Raw genomic sequence first — 16036 nt, 5'->3', positions numbered from 1 at the left:
GATATGGAAGACTCTTGTTATATTGTCACTCCTTTGAATACCAGTTGCCATATTTATTGACTCATTTCCATAATTTACAGAAAATTTGTTCACATTTACATGAGAAATTAAATATCCCAATGGGCAAGGGCCTCAGTTGAATGCTCCTCCTCCCTCCATTATGTCTACAGAGACTATTATGCGAATTATAACAAAAATTTTTTTCTTTACTGGAGAGAGGAGTCACTTCTCAAATTAAGGGAAGTGGATAAGTTTTGAAGTTTCTCCTCTTTATGTGCTTTTGATTTTTGTCGTGCTTTTGATTTTCACATGTTTCAGTGGACATGCGCAATTTTCAGCTTACACTGTTATTTACATAGATGAACCAATAATTATCATAGAGTTGAAATTGAGTGGCACTTATCAGATAGCTTGCTTAGTGAGGAAGAGAGGGCTGCACAGTCCTAGAGAGCCTCACAAACTTCCTTACATTTGTTTTAGAATGTATGAAGTTTCAAACCAATATTTACTTAGAAACTATGATGCCAGTTCTCCATTACTACAACCTACTAAGATTCTAACAACTAGCTTAATCCATTTATTTTCTGTAACATTTAAATTAGGAGCACACTGCAGGAATGATTCTTTGCTAACAGCTTTGAGACAGATCTGTAGGGTCAGTATGTGTGTGTGTCAAAGCTTGCATGAGTTGCAGTGCTGTAACCAATGGCAGAAGTCTTTAACTTAGGGATCTTTGTCTAAATTATGTGATTATGTAAAGTAAAAATCTCCAATATTCCACAAGGGAAATAAATGTAGTCTGTGTGGTTTTGTTCTGAAGATGCATCCTAGGAAGCTGCTGAAGAAGAGCTCTAATAAACTTCCCTCACTCCCCACCCCAGATTTATATGGGGTCTAGGATAGGCTATGTATGTGCATTTGAACTTGCGCTAAGACGCTTCTTTAGAATGGTGAAAGTGCTTTTAAACTTGAACCTCTCCTCCACAGGCCTGTGAGAAAGATCCTGCCTCCCAGAGTGCAGCAGAATTCCTCAGATCCAAAAGATTTATATATCCTTGTACAAGAGCACAGGGTTGAAGAAGGTGTGGACAGATCCCATTAGCATGAGAGGGGTGTTGATGTCAAAGGCTCTTAATTCTGTACTTTGAAATTTTATACTGGAACATTTTTCCCCATGTCTTATCAGAGATAAATAGATTGAACTATGTTCTGCCACTATTCTGTGTGATGGTGGAATTGCATAAATATGACATTTGTTTACAAACAATAAAACGATATTTGCAGAAACAGAAAAAATTACTTTAAAAACATGTTTGTCCCCATGGAGAGGAAGAAAAAAAAGAAAGTGCTTATATAAACCTGTTTGGTTTCAGGTTAATTTGTGCAATAGTTAAGATGAAATATTTATTATAGAGCTACTTAGTGTTATTGAGGAGCTGTTTTATAAAATATCTGGCAAAAACCATAGACCAGTTTAATAAGCTGATGTATAATTTTTTAATGTCTAAGAAAACAAAAAATCCTGTTGAGACAGACAGCTATTAAGATATAAAAACTGGTGAACAATCTAGATTTAAGAAAGCGTCGGCCAGATACCAAGAGTGACATTAAGTTTAGCACATCTTATATTGCACTTCCTATGTCACTAAATCCTCATTGTGAAAAGTGCACATTTGGTCTTTAATTTGTCACTAAGCTAACATTTATCTAGAAATTAGCTAAGACTGGGGAATAAATAAGTTTTAGCTGATAAAAGCTTGTAGGTGTTGACTCCTAAGTAATGGCTCAAATGATACTTTATTGTCAACTGCATTTAAAGCTATCACAATGACTATTTTATTTTCTTCGTCTCTCTTCCCCCTCCTCCCCCCCCCCCCCCCATTTTAATTTAAATTTTGTTTCATTATTTTGGAAAGCTTTGTAACATGACTTGATAAACTAGGCAAACAGATGCAAAGCTTGGGATGTAACATTTGTGGACCTTTTCTGTAGAGCTAAAAATACCATCCTGAATAATCTCTAGTTGCCTGGAAACTCCTTCACATATTTCAGTAAAGTAAATGGCTTTGGCCTCCAAAACATTTGGATTGCCTTCTATGTACATGGCAGAATGCTCCTGTTCTCAAAGTCTCCGTGGTCTTCTTAAGCTTGTAATATTCTGGGCAAAAAGGGGAACATCTTCTATATCTAGAGCTGAGAATTTATTAACAGTAAGAAGTTAAAAATTGTAACCAGTGCAAACAAAGCAAGCAGTTATTGTTCATCTTATGATAATATTAACACTTAGAGTCCAATATATCTAATCAATAAAAAAATTAAAACAAACCCTCATTAACAATATGTAGTATAGACTGTTGTGAAAAGCCAACCAAGCAACCAAACAACTTCTCCTTCTCCCCCAAAAAAACCCCAACCCAAAAATCCAATCAAAACCCAAAAGAATAATCCCAGTATAATTGCCCTTTTTTCCTGTTGTTATGGTCTCCCTTTGATGTTCTCCAGGGTGCTAAGCATCACACGTTTAGGCTGGAAGGAGTCACAACACAGTGATGATAATTTGAGGTTTTTGCTATATGAGATGACAAGTTAGGGGTGTCTTCCTCTTCTTTGCAAAAATGTAAATAATGTTGGTGGTTTTGTACTTCCTGTGCTTGAGTTCACTTGAGCCCATTTTTATATATTTTCTGAAGTGCCACACTTTACTTATTCAAATTTGATTTTCAGCTCTACATTATACCTGATTTTATTTTATGAAGTGTGGGTTTTGACCATTTCATAGGTTTACTCAATCATCTATAACTAGCCACTTACTGAGTTACTGATAAACCTGGATCTTTTTTATTGTCTCATGTACTTCTTTTAGCTGCAGGTACTCAGGGACTCTTGTCTGTGGCAATTTCTTTCTTCCTTTACCATTTTCCATTAATGCTCCACCTAAATGAAGCTGTAATTCTGCTTTCCATGACTAAAGTTATTTCTTTAATTGCTGATCTGAGAATGGTAAATAAAGCAATGTGTTGTAGCCTCTGATAAATGCATCCAGTACAAGATAGAAAGACATATAAGATTAGAGCCAACATTTTAAGCTGTATTCTTTCAAAGTCTACAGGTTTTTCTGGAGACTCTTCCAGATCCTTGTATGTGTGCATGCTGGGACTGCTTGCAGCTCTTTTCCCCATCAGCTACCATTTCCAGTGGAGTTTGATATATTTGTCCTCGTTTAGTGCTCTTAACCTCCCTCCCTGTGCTTCATGCATTTACTCTGTTATGTGTCATGGCACGTGGTGGTGTTAGTTTAGGCAGTCTAGTACTTTTACATTGAGGTCAAGAAGAGCTCTGCATGGAACTGACCTGCTGGCCTCTGATATGAGTCATAGAGACTTGATTGTGCTGTGAAAATGCAAACTGTTTATTAAAAATGAGAATGGACATAACTGTATCTGAGAGACTTCATACATCTTTGGTTCATAGTCATGTCGAAAGCATTCCTGGTAGAGTGTACATAAACATGAGTTAAAAATAAGTTTGATGATAGTATTTTAATAATGAGAATGGGAACGAAGCTACATTAATGCAGTCAGCACTGACTCAGACTCAGAAAGTCTGGTCCAGATGTTAGTTACCCTGTCAGCATAACACCTTGCTTGTGAACATACAAGACATCTGCTTTCCATGATCCTTGCAGTCTTAATTTATTTTAGGATAGTTTTCAAAAACCTTGAAATGTCACGGTTGTCATTAAAAATAGATAATCATGCATGCATTATACAATATCCCTGTCCATGCAGCTGCCCACACACTTGACAAGAAAAAACCAAGGACCAGTAACAGTTGCATCTGCTACAGCAGCCTTTGATCTTTATTGCTCACTTCTAGAGAAGCCGACCTTTCCCTTATCTTGATTTTGCAGCCCCTCAAATTATTTTTTGTTCACTAGAGTCAATAAGGCTATGACAATAGCGTATGTTTGTTTGCAGTGACCTTTACTGAGAGCACCCTGTAATTTTTCAGACTTACACACTGGTGTGATATAGACAGCTATATATCTGTCAGCTCATCTCTGGAGATGGAGTGCCCAGCTGTAGAAATGTCTAACCAGGTTTCTTGCTCACAGTGTTCTGTTTTGAGAGCCATCCTGCCTCATCTATAAAATTGTGTTTGGAGAGTTAATGAAGCTGGGGTTTGGCATTACAATGCAATGCTGAATATGATTTCACATTCTGACTTCATGCTATTACAGCTATTGAACAAAGTCCAGCACATCCTAAGGCACATGGGATGATCTGAGATCACAGAGCAGTCAGTTCTTTACCTTGTTTTACACAATGCTTCTGATTTTTATTGTATAATTACCTTGTATCAACATAGGATCCTGCTTCTTTTGCCTTGCATGGGGTTATAGCTTCCACCGTTTTTTTCCCATATCCTTTTATTCCTCTTGTATTGCACCAAGTATTTATTGGTGTGGTGCAAGTCTTGGACTGTCACCTTCACTGTTCTCTCCCCTAAGCAGTTGTCTTAAACTATGGTGCTAAAAATACCAAAGAATATAAAACGATTTCCATGAAGCTAAGCCTGTGAAAAGAGACTGCTCAAAAGACCAGCAACTTGCTTTGTGAGAGGGTAATTTTATATTAAAAAAAAAATATTAAAGATAAAAGAGCACTTACCAGTGGCAACAAGTGCTTCTTAGAAATATTTAGCAAGATTTCAGAATGTATATTTTCAGGGATTCCTGATAAAATAAATAATAATTTGAATAGACCAAAATATGGAACATTTTCATTCACATTTAGAAGTATTGATAAAACATATTCTATGAGAAGAGCAAGCACTACTGCCCATATGTTGATTTAACTTTTTCACCCCAATATTTTTATATACTTGTATAAGAGGATGATGAAGCATATACTACATTGAGAACTGGTATGCACCCTTAAGCTACAATGACAAAAAAAGAACTTTAAAAAACACAGGAAACTAAAATCATACTTTGAGAAAAACATGAAAAATCAGTGTGTCTCTCCCATCTATTTGCAGAGCAGGGTACTATATTTTCATCTGGCAGAAACTGGTCTAGATGTTTTTTTAAAAAAAAATATTTTTCAATTACTATAAATGTGTGACCCTGAATATTGTGTTGCCTAAATCATTGTCATTGCTATTAACATCTTCTTTTTACTCTTTCTTGTCCTACCCACTACTGCTGACACAAATGGGTTGCTCTCTGCCCTTTGGGGAAGCCTGGTATTTACCTGAAGATTTGTCAGGACCTCTTAAATCATCTTATTTTTGAGCTAAGTAGCCTGGATTGTTTACATTTTTCCTCAAAATCAGCTCTTCAGGCTGTTGATTGTGCTTCCTTCCCTGCCTCAGATTTCCTAATGGGTACGCACCTTACATTATATATCAGGTTTTGCAGGGATGAGGAAAGCAGAGGCTGCTTCACAGAATTTACTATTTATAGCCCTGGTTCAGTATGTCAGTGGGCCATGAGATTTAGTTGTGAAACACTGTCTTCCTCAAGTCCTTTCTGGAGGACTATTTGGCATCCAGTTGCTTCCCATCCTGGATTTTTGCAGTTTTATCTCTTCCTATGTAAATGTATTCTCTTGACCTGTCTTGAGTAGCCTGCTAATTTGCCCAGGCCATCAGAGGGAACATGCAGTGTTACCCTGACTTTGGTTTTCAGTTCAAAGTCTCAAGTGCCATTTCAGTTTCCAGAAAAGTGAAATTTTCTCAGTCTTCTTAAATGCATTACTCCAAATTCTGTGCATATAAAGTGAACATGCAGAGTCCACATTTTCACTTTGTTCAGAGGAAGCTTGTTATGCTTCTGACGTATTACTGTGAGGTAGTAGGTCAAAATTACTTTTGCTTAGGAACGCACATTCTTCTTTGTAGCATTTGAAAGGCCTACAAATTACACAGCAATTTTTCTCCCTAATTTCTTTCTCTTTTTCCTGCCTACCTCCAAATTCTAAACTTCTATTTTTCTCTATTAGATTGTTTTATATTTTCAAGTTCATTTACTTGATTATTTTAAAAAAACCTTTTTTTTTGAGTAGGATTGCAATTGTGTTCCACTCAGCATGAGCTAAGTATTATTCCAAAGGTGGTTTTGCCTACTGGGTATAAGAAAAGCAAAGCCCTTAAGCAATTTCTACTGTACTTTTTTTTTTTCCTGGCACCAGGCAGAAGACATGGAAATCTTTTCTTATGAAGAATGCATTATAAATTTGCAAGTTGCATTTTATAATAAAATTTCATTTCCTTTCCCCTAAAAGAAATAGAAACTGTCATCCTCTTCAACAGGTAGAAATAGAATTTAGGTTCAGTTTCTGTCTAAGCTCTCTTTCTGGGACATCAATTGTTGTGAAGCAGAGGCAATAAAAGGCAGTAAAGGAAGTGGTCTGTGGAGCAGTAAATGGGCTTTGTTTTCACTAGAGTAATGAGAAGTTATTTTTAAAAATTATTTCTATTTCTCTTTCTCATGGCTATCTCTTTCTCTCTCCTCTCCTCTCTCACCCCTCTTCCTAATCTTCCTCAGTCTTTTCCCTTCCTTCACTTGCTAATCACCAAATCTTCATCTCCTCTCCTCTCCTCTCCTCTCCTCTCTCCTCTCCTCTCCTCTCCTCTCCTCTCCTCTCCTCCTCCCCCTCTCCTCTCTCTCCTCTCTCCATCTCCTCCCCCTCTCCTCTTCCCTCTCCCTCTCTCCTTCCCTGAGAGCCGTACCTTGCTGAGCAAGCAGGTGACACTTCTGCTGTCTGTATTTTCGAGCAACTGTGGCAGCACGGTTCCCATGCAAAGCTGCATGCTTGAAGCTAATGTGTGCTGATAACACTCATGGTAACAGAAAATGCCCGGCTCCATCCACCTCTTCTGCAATTCTGTATTACTTCATTAACTTTAGTGATTAATTGTTATCTCCATATAGCATGTTCTAGTTGATTCATTATTATTGGAGACAGAAGGGTAGGAATAATACCAAGATATTTGCACAGGTTGTCCCATAAGTACTGAGAAATTCTTTAATTCTTCACTTTGTTGTAATTACATTCAAAATGTATGTGAGAAAATGGTATGTTGTCAAGTAGGATTTTAGAAAATAGTACTTAAAATTCTGCTACTTAGCTTCAAATCAGCACATACCTACTCTCCCTTGCAGGAATTGTCATCATATTTATTTAAGGTGGAGTTGGCCCCACTGCTTTTAAACAGAATTCAAAAAACGGCCAAGACAACAGTCAGAAGAAAATTATGCAGTGCATTTCCATTAAGCTTTCCTTTATGTACAGACTAAATAACTTTAATTTTCATTAAGAGATTTGCTTTGTTTTATAATACAGCAAATCAACTTTGCTATTGAAAAATTGTGGTAGATAGAACTGACAGTTTTCTTTCCTCTGCTGCTTTGGGAACTCTGTGAGTTATAAGATAAATGAACCAGAGGGATCAAGCTGCTCTAGAAAGAATTTTAACTGTGCAGAGGGAAAGTGAGTCTTGCTCAGACAGGAGATTTGCTACTTACATTTTCTGGCTAATTGTGCATTTGATTTGCATTTTCTGTCAGTTGCCTAAATATGTGTATTAAAATACTTCAAGATGTACAGAACGATCATATCTGAGGAGAGCTTCTTTTGCTCCAAATCTCTCTTATTTTCTAAGGAGAGTTTCCTTTCCTGGTTATCTTTGAAAGCAGGCAGCCACTGAGTCTTCAAGGTCCAGGGGATGCAGCCAGCCTTTCAGGAGCTGCAGAATCTTTCACTATTCCTAAATACCTAAAGGTTTCCCTGTGATCCAAACCCATTGATCATTGGGATAACCCAACTTTCTCTTACTTGCATTGTTCTTTTTATTTTAGATTTTATTTTAACTTGAAAACAGAGACCATTCATCCTGTGATATCTGTGAACTTTTCCTTGTTGCAAAGTGAGAATGTGGTGAAAATCTTTGAAAATCACAATACTGTAACTTACATGTTGTTAGCACATAACAAGTCTGTGAAGTGTAAATTATTGTTCTCTTTTTCTCTCATGCAGGCTGGATTGCCATGTTGGGAGCCCTTTGGCTGCTGGTGCTAGCAGACATCCATGATTTTGAGATGATATTGAACAGAGTTGAGTGGGCAACCCTTCTTTTCTTTGCAGCATTGTTTGTTCTCATGGAGGTAATATTCTCTAAAGCCTGAAGAATTGAAAAAGATTTCAAATGTGAATTATGTTCCTGGAGAGAGGCCTCTGCTAGTTCAATCCCACTAGAATATTGTTGATCAAATGTAGTTATGATAATACAGGGAGGAATAGCAGAGAATGAAAGTTAGTTGGACCACTTTCCTATTTAAATTTTCATTATAAACTTGGTCTCATTCTCTTTCCATATTCTGTTTTTGTTGAATGTATCTGACACAATCATTTTTCTATAATTTAAATTTTAGTTTCTGGGTTTATTGTTGGTCTATGTATGCAGATATTTTATGTGTATTTATGTGTTTGTTTACAATTATTTATACACATGATAGGAAAAATAATAGAACAAGATTAAACTAGAGTTGAAAAATGCTTCTAGTGCTGTCTGCTTGCTACATGCTGGCTACCAAATGGTCTAAGATATTTCATGGGAGTGTGATTTGAAAGGAAAATAACACTGAATTTCAGTTTGCAATGCTAATTTAAAAAATATTCAGCTCTTGAAATGCCTTGATATCTTGCTGTGTATTTTCTGTATGCTTGTCTGCTTGACAGCATCCATGTCCATTCATGTTTGTATCCCCTTTTATTCCCTATTTGATGTTTTGCATGGCTTGAGAGGGTTTATTCTTACACCAAATAAATATTTGGATTTTTTTTTTTTTTTGGTGGGGATGCTCTCATTAACTTTTTAAGTAGGCTTCTAGAATGCTGACTATTTTTGATTTGTTAATTGTTGGGTTTAAAGGATGTAATAATGTAGACACATGACTGACAATACCCAAGTGACCACTGACACTGCCATGGCAGGTGAATTGCCTGAGTGAGAAGCCTGGGAAAAGCCTGTGGTAACTAATTTGCTCATACAGCCTCCTTTCCTCCCCTCTTCCCTCCCAATAATTGCAAAGATCCCAAGAATCTGGAAATCGAAATATTTTTAAAAATCAAGAGCAGTAACAGGGACAACATTTGAAGCAAATGGAAACAAGAACCAATCTGACTGACTCTAATTAATGCCAAGCTGGAAGTCAAAATCTGGTAACCTTCAAGAAGATGAGTGGAAACTCTGATTATCATTATGAAATTTTCTGCGAGCTACTAAGTCTAAAGTTAATCAGGAAATATTGATTTATTGTATGCTCATTAGAACAGGAAATTTTTAGTCCTCCATTTTATGAGGTTCCATAAAACCTTGAATTTCTAGCTCTTATAGGCAATCAGTGCTGAAGCCATGTTTATTTTGTCTAGTGCAGTTGTAACAGTTTATTAGTTATGTTCCCTGATGTACTTGTTTGAACTTGGATTGACTGGCTGATTTGAGTGTTTTGTGCTCTGCACAATACCATAGTAAAATACTCAGGAAGTCATTTGCCATTTACTGCCAGACTTTGGATACAACTATTATAATTCACTGAACTTCATTTTTTCAGTTTCTCATGTCACCAGTGAACAGTTTGCTAATGAAATAATATTTTTCCTGGCTTTCTAGAATAACAGCAGTTTAAGGTCATGGAAGAAACTTGTCGAGATAGTGAAGAAAAAAAATATGAGACATCAAATTCTTCCCCACAATGAATGAGAAAATGTTCTGTGTATATCATCACTGCTATTTTTTATCTGAATCTATTGGATTAGTAGGTGGCACTCCTTTCCAAGTTATTTTCTTTTCCTTTAGATTACCAGTGTCAAGAAGAGACTGGTCAAAACAAAGATATACATTGAAGTATAAGAAATCTTTCCACAGTCTAGGGTATCCAGAAATTGCCAGCTCATACTGCTCACCCTTGGTGATCCTTCAGCTTGGATAGCTCCCAGTCTGAAGCTGTTTCCTGCTGCTGCAAATGCTCTCTTTCCTATTAAAAGGCACATTTAAAAACCTGTGTGGGACTTAGGCTGCAAGTAATTTTGGAAAATGTTATTTGAATTCCAGATATTTTGGAAAACGTGATTTGAGTTCCTGAACTACAGGGGAACTCCTGAAGGTTCTGCCTTTGGGGGTCCATCAGTCCAGTCTGGTGCATCTTTTACAATTGAAAACTTGGAAATCCTTGGAACTCTCTTGTTAGCTATTGTGTCCCTTGGGTAATTAATCTTTACAGCTGTCTTTTTAATCTTTATCCACAAGTGGCTGTTACATGCTATAAAAATCTTTCTGCTTCTTCTGTCTCTGTAAAATAAGTCCCTATGCTTCTCAGGATTACAGTTCTTTGTTCAGTTTTATAGTAGAAATTGGCATGTTACCTTAATTCCTTCAGGCAGAGTTTATTTACAAGAGTCATCATGACATACTGCCACAAGAGGATTAATGAAAATTTTTAGGCATAAATTAGAATTTGTTTTAAAATGGCACAAGATGTCTTTCTGCAGAAAAGCTCTGTTGTGAACTCCCCCACAGGAACTAGTGTGCCTGAAGGCACCAATTAGTGCAATAATGCTTACTCCTCTTAAAAGACACAGCAAGACACACAGGAGACCCTCTGTGCATTTATCATGCAGGGGAGGGCAGTGGCAGGGTGCTAATTGATGACTTGCACTTAGGTGCTTGCAGGAGATTGGCCTGGAGATCATAGAGACATCCTAAAATTATTTATGTGATTAATATTGTCACCATCTCTAATGAGATGGGCTACCTGCAGACTCTCTTGCAGGAGTGGTGTGTGTGTCCTGAATGTCTCTTTTTGAGTTCCAGAATTAATTTCGAATGTTGCTGTTAGTAGATAATTAATAAGGCAGCAATATTAATTGAATGTAAATCTGAGCCCTAATTGCTGGCAACTATCTGTTTAGAAGTTTATTTTGAAGCATGAACATAGCAATGATGCAAAAATTATTGCTGTTCATTAAGAATATTGCTTTTACATACATTTAAATAGTCACTGTCATAGCCTTTGAGTTAATAAAGCAACACAAATAGCTTAGAAAGAAAATGGTAACTCAAAATCAACAACAAGAATTAACTTCTTAGGCAACATTCTCCTCGGAAGACAAAATAATGAAAAAAAGTTCTTTTTTTTAAGTGTAAGTGATATGTGCCTATTTTGCTGCTTGTTTTCTGCATGCTGTATCTTTAATTGTAGATAAACCTTTTCTTGTTCAATGTATTGTTAAAAAATTAATATTTCTGGGCCAAATTTACTGTGATTTGGTGATACCCAAGCCACTGTTATTCTGCTGTGGTCCATTCGAGCTGCAGGTACAGGAATTGCCAGTCTGAATGAAAGCACCTTAGTCACTGACAAGCCAGTGTCCTGTGCCACACCACTAGATGCCTATTGGGATCTTTGTCTGCATCTGTCATGGAATTTGACAGCATGTGAATTGAATGCTTTTTTTCCCACTGCAGTCTCTGTCTGACTGCCAGGTGGGGGGATTATACAGATTTGTGTTGTGTGAATACTGACTCCTGCAGCTCTGTGAGGGACTGATGTCAGTAATGGAGGCATTGCAGCTGACTGCTTCTTTTTCTTGACAGAAAAAAAGAAAGCAAGCCAACCAGCGTGGTCTAGGCTAAATCAAAAATGATGTAATTTTCTCCCCTGAGAAACTGAGACATCATCAAATAGATATACCTTATTAAACCTGAAAATAGTACTTCGTTCTTCATGCCTACAAGAAAAGAAAACATAACCAAAGTGAATTAAGGGCTTGTACTCACAAGTTAAAATCACCCTTTTACCTTGTGTGTCAGGGGAATAGGTCACTGTTCTTGGGTGTGAAGACTCTGTATTCTGTGTGCCCAAGGAGAGATCTGAGTTAATACCACCAGGCTGAAGCCTTCCTTTATCTTTCCATCTGTGGTAGCACCACAGGATGCTGTCTAAATGTCCTGTACAACTGGTTATGGTTCTCACAGGGAGGACAGAGCACTCTGACCAGGCTCTCCTGGGGTCCAGTGCTTACAGGGCTCACCTCCTTAGTCCATGTGCCTAACTTGGACATTGGAGAGATGGATTTCCTGCCTTTCAGATGCTGCTGCCTCTGTGCCAATTTCCATCGACCCAAGATCTCTGTCATGGTTTTAGCAGATGGATACTGGTTTTGGTAGTTTTTGTTGTAGGTTTTTGGGTCTCTTTTTGAAGGGGTCAGAGATAGTCATAAAATAGAAATATAATTTGTTTTCCTGTTTCTTCTTCTGAGACTGAACATGAGATGCCTGATTTCATCCAGCCTTTGAAACATATGATATACTTCTATTATATTGTGGGTTTGGGGAAGTTGGTTTAAAATCAGTTGTCTTCAGGTTTTCAGAAGACATGTATCCACTGAATAATGTAATCTTCAAATTTCAGCCATTCTCTGATCTTGTGTCCCATGCTCTTGAATAACACTACAAGTTATTTCAGTGCAACCTTTGCTCACTTTTGCAAATACATCCACCAATTTCTGTTGTATCTTTTCTTGCCTAAAATGAATTCTATACAAGCTACATGAGTTGAATATAAATATCTTGTAAATGAGAATAAATTATTGCCTTTTTTTACATCCAGTGGAAAAAAAAGTAAGTACGCCATGCAAAAAGTAAGTACTTCATTAGTTGATATCCATGTCCTTTTTTTTTTTTTTCCAGGCTTTGGCTCATCTGCACTTAATAGACTATATAGGAGAGCAGACAGCTTTGTTGATAAAGGTATGTTTAAAATATGTATAATTTTTAACAGGCAAGAAAAATAGTTTTATTCCAGTAGAACAATAAAGAATAATTTTGTTTTGAATTTGATGGTAGTGATTGCATTCCTGCATCAGTACTATCAAGAAAGGATGTCATACTTTGGCTGGGTGATATTTAATATGTATATATCTGTCCACAGCCAGAATAAATATAGCCATAAATGCAATAGAAAAGCTTTTTTTATAGTCTAAAACTCCAACATGCAAAGGTGAAAAAAGTATAAACATCTAAAGGTCAAAATTCACACTTGTACTGTGTATTTTTTGTGTGAAATCTGAGTATTCGAAATATCAATCTCTGTACCTCTATTTGTCCTTGTTTTCTTGGAAGAAGGGCTGTAATTGTGTTACTAAATGTTAGGCTATTTTATCTAAGATGCCTTTCCTATCTCAGAGCCTAAAGGAATAATAACTGTCAATAAATTAAAACTGTAAAGAACGTGCAATTACGCCATGGGGGACACACAGAACTACACTGATCTCAAAGTTATAATTTTCTCTCTCTCAATTCCAGGTGGTTCCTGAGGATCAGCGCTTGGCAGTGGCCATTATTTTAGTGCTCTGGGTGTCTGCTCTGGCCTCCTCCGTGATTGACAACATCCCCTTCACAGCTACAATGGTAAGCTCTGTGCAGCACTGCACATCCTCCTCCAGGTGCTGGCAAGGGAGCTGAGCTTCCTGATTACAATTTGCTGCTTGGTTTCTTGAGATTTTTGACCTCTGCTGTGATGTAGCTTACTTTATCCTGTGAGATTGAATCAGTATTAGAAACTAACTCATGCTCTTAAGGCATCTTGCTGGCCATTGACCCCTGCAGCTGCAGGTAGCTGTGGAACCAGAGGCACTATCTTGGCTGCAGTTTTGCTTTTTCTCCTCTTATATCCACATACATACTTGAAAAATAGAATTTTCTTTTTGATGGAAAGAAAAGATGTCGCTATCCATCCACTACTATAAATGTTTTTCCTCTATGTGCTCAGTAGTTATGCTAATGCTTTTTCAACACCCATACCTTTTATTGCTACCTTACTTTTGTAATTAGTTTAAAAAACACCAAATTATGTTAAGCATAACAAATGCTTGTCAGCAGGTGAGCTTTAATATCAAAAAAAGTATCAAGTTATAACAAATTATGGCATGCTCAGATAGGTTTATTCAATCAAGTTCTCTGTTTAAAGTGTGATAATCCATTCATTATACCATACTAATATTTCATTGTTACAGCTCTTTCTCAGCATATCTTTTCTTCACATTTCTTTGTCCATTATTGGATGGTCATGTCCATTCTCAACCTGTGCCAAGGTTTAAGACGTTTCTTGTAGGGCATATGACAAATTGGGCAGATTTGTGACCACTCTATAAATATATATTGCTATGGTATTTTACTTTGATTACCATGGTGTTTCCTGTGAAATGATATTGATTTAACCACAACAGACTGTGAGCAACAGGCGTGAAAGGAAAGATTGTTTTTTGGGATGAGTAACCTCCCAGCAAATGCTTGAGGACTACTAAGCAATAGTGCAGAAATCTTCACTTAGAAGATTTTTGTCTAATACCCAGCTAGTCCATAAAAATTGGCTTGGAGTAGTACCAAACAGCACCATGAAATGAGTATGTTTTGGGAAATGGGACTGAAGTGCAAGAATCTTTTGGAATGCCTGAGGACCATTTCTTTTGTATCTTTGAGGGTGGCAAAAACAGAATGACAGGAAGGGAACCATTTTTAACATTTTAAGCTATTTAAAATTTGTATTTTTCTAATTTTGTTATAGGATGGACATAAGAGACTGCTACAATATTTTAATTTTATTTTAGTAGGCAGAGAGAAGAGACAAGAAGAAAAATGCATGCATATTCTCACCTATGTAAAAGCAGTCATTAGCTGAGGTGTTAAGATGTTAATGTGCTACTTGGCAAACTAGAGTTGAGATTGATCTACTTCTGTGAATAGGCTTGCACTTTGGCCTTTGTCATTCTGCATCAGAAAATACTTACAGAATGTTCCTAAGTAGCTAAGTCCCAAGATCTTTAAACTTCCATTTAAAATTCTTTTTGATTCTTTAATACTATGTTCATACTCTTAAAACAAGCAGTACTTTGTTTTGGAAGGCTATTTTTCAGTGTATGCACCAAAGTTATGAACTTCTGATGAGGAGTATAAAATATATTGAAACCAACTCTTTTGTAGAATGACTTTTCACTAATCAGGAATTTCTATATATGAGTTTGGTTTGGCATTCCCTAGTGATGTAGGAGTATGGGGCACCTGCTGTGATGTAGCCATGAATGATCCTGTCCTTTCCTGGGAAAAGATTCCAGCTCCACAAATGAGCCTGCACTCATCATAATGAAAGACAGATGTAGTGAATTCATCCAGGTGTCCACAAGTCTCCCTCAGTGGTGAACCAATGTCGTGACAATGGGTCAATCTCTCCTGCATTTTTCATTAGTTGTAGCTTTGATGGACCAGGTGCTGGCTTGGGATGTGGAATCCACCAAGTTCTTTCAGATACAAAAAAATCTGGGCAGTTTCATAGATATCAGCTGTGTACTATGACTAAAGCATTTGGAGGATGACATCACAGACCTCTGCCTACATTGGCTTTGCCACTGACCAGAAGGAGTTAAGGGGAAACCAGTCTCATGGGATAATGGCTTGCTTGACTTGTATGTGGATTCTTTAATTATCATACAGAGATGATGAAAGGCCTGATGGCAACTCACAGTCAAGGATGCTAATAGTGTCATTTCTACATTAGAAAGACAGTCATACCATGATTTTTGTCCCATGTTTCAGTAATGAGCCAGTCTTGCCAGTTCTTTTGATTTTGAGCCCCCAGATGACTGTGGGAAAAACTACTGTGATAGTGAGGGCATCTGGAAAGCTACACTGTGTTGTTCCTTCAGGGGTGGGAAGCTTCAAGAGAAGCATCAATTTGTACTTGAGGTGTCCCCCAATGCTGCCTCTCTGCTGTTGGATAAGGTCTTCCCCTCATCCCCTAAAACAATATGCTGTGCATGTTGTCCAGACTTGGAGCAGGGAGAGGAGATGGGCTGAACAACCAGAGTAGTAACTCAGAAATGGATTGAGGAGGCAACAGTCTTCTGTGTGAGGTGACTGCCCCCCTGGGCTGGACGCACTGTGGATGTGAACTCTTTCAATTTTCTGTTGTGTG

The 16036-nt window shown here is 37.3% G+C and overlaps 1 protein-coding gene across 1 annotated transcript in view; it reads left to right on the top strand.

The window, feature by feature from the left end:
* OCA2 (OCA2 melanosomal transmembrane protein) overlaps positions 1-16036 on the top strand; it is a 182747-nt gene that overhangs the window by 109453 nt on the left and 57258 nt on the right. The window contains exons 20-22 of the mRNA XM_064715016.1: positions 8043-8170; positions 12757-12816; positions 13372-13476. Of these exons, the coding sequence (XP_064571086.1) occupies positions 8043-8170; positions 12757-12816; positions 13372-13476 (293 nt within the window). The remainder of the gene's footprint in view (positions 1-8042; positions 8171-12756; positions 12817-13371; positions 13477-16036) is intronic.

Source organism: Zonotrichia leucophrys, chromosome 1 (assembly GCF_028769735.1).
Source record: "Zonotrichia leucophrys gambelii isolate GWCS_2022_RI chromosome 1, RI_Zleu_2.0, whole genome shotgun sequence".
NCBI lineage: Eukaryota > Metazoa > Chordata > Aves > Passeriformes > Passerellidae > Zonotrichia > Zonotrichia leucophrys.
Note: the sequence above shows the minus strand (reverse complement) of the source record. Positions and strands in the feature narration are given on the sequence as shown.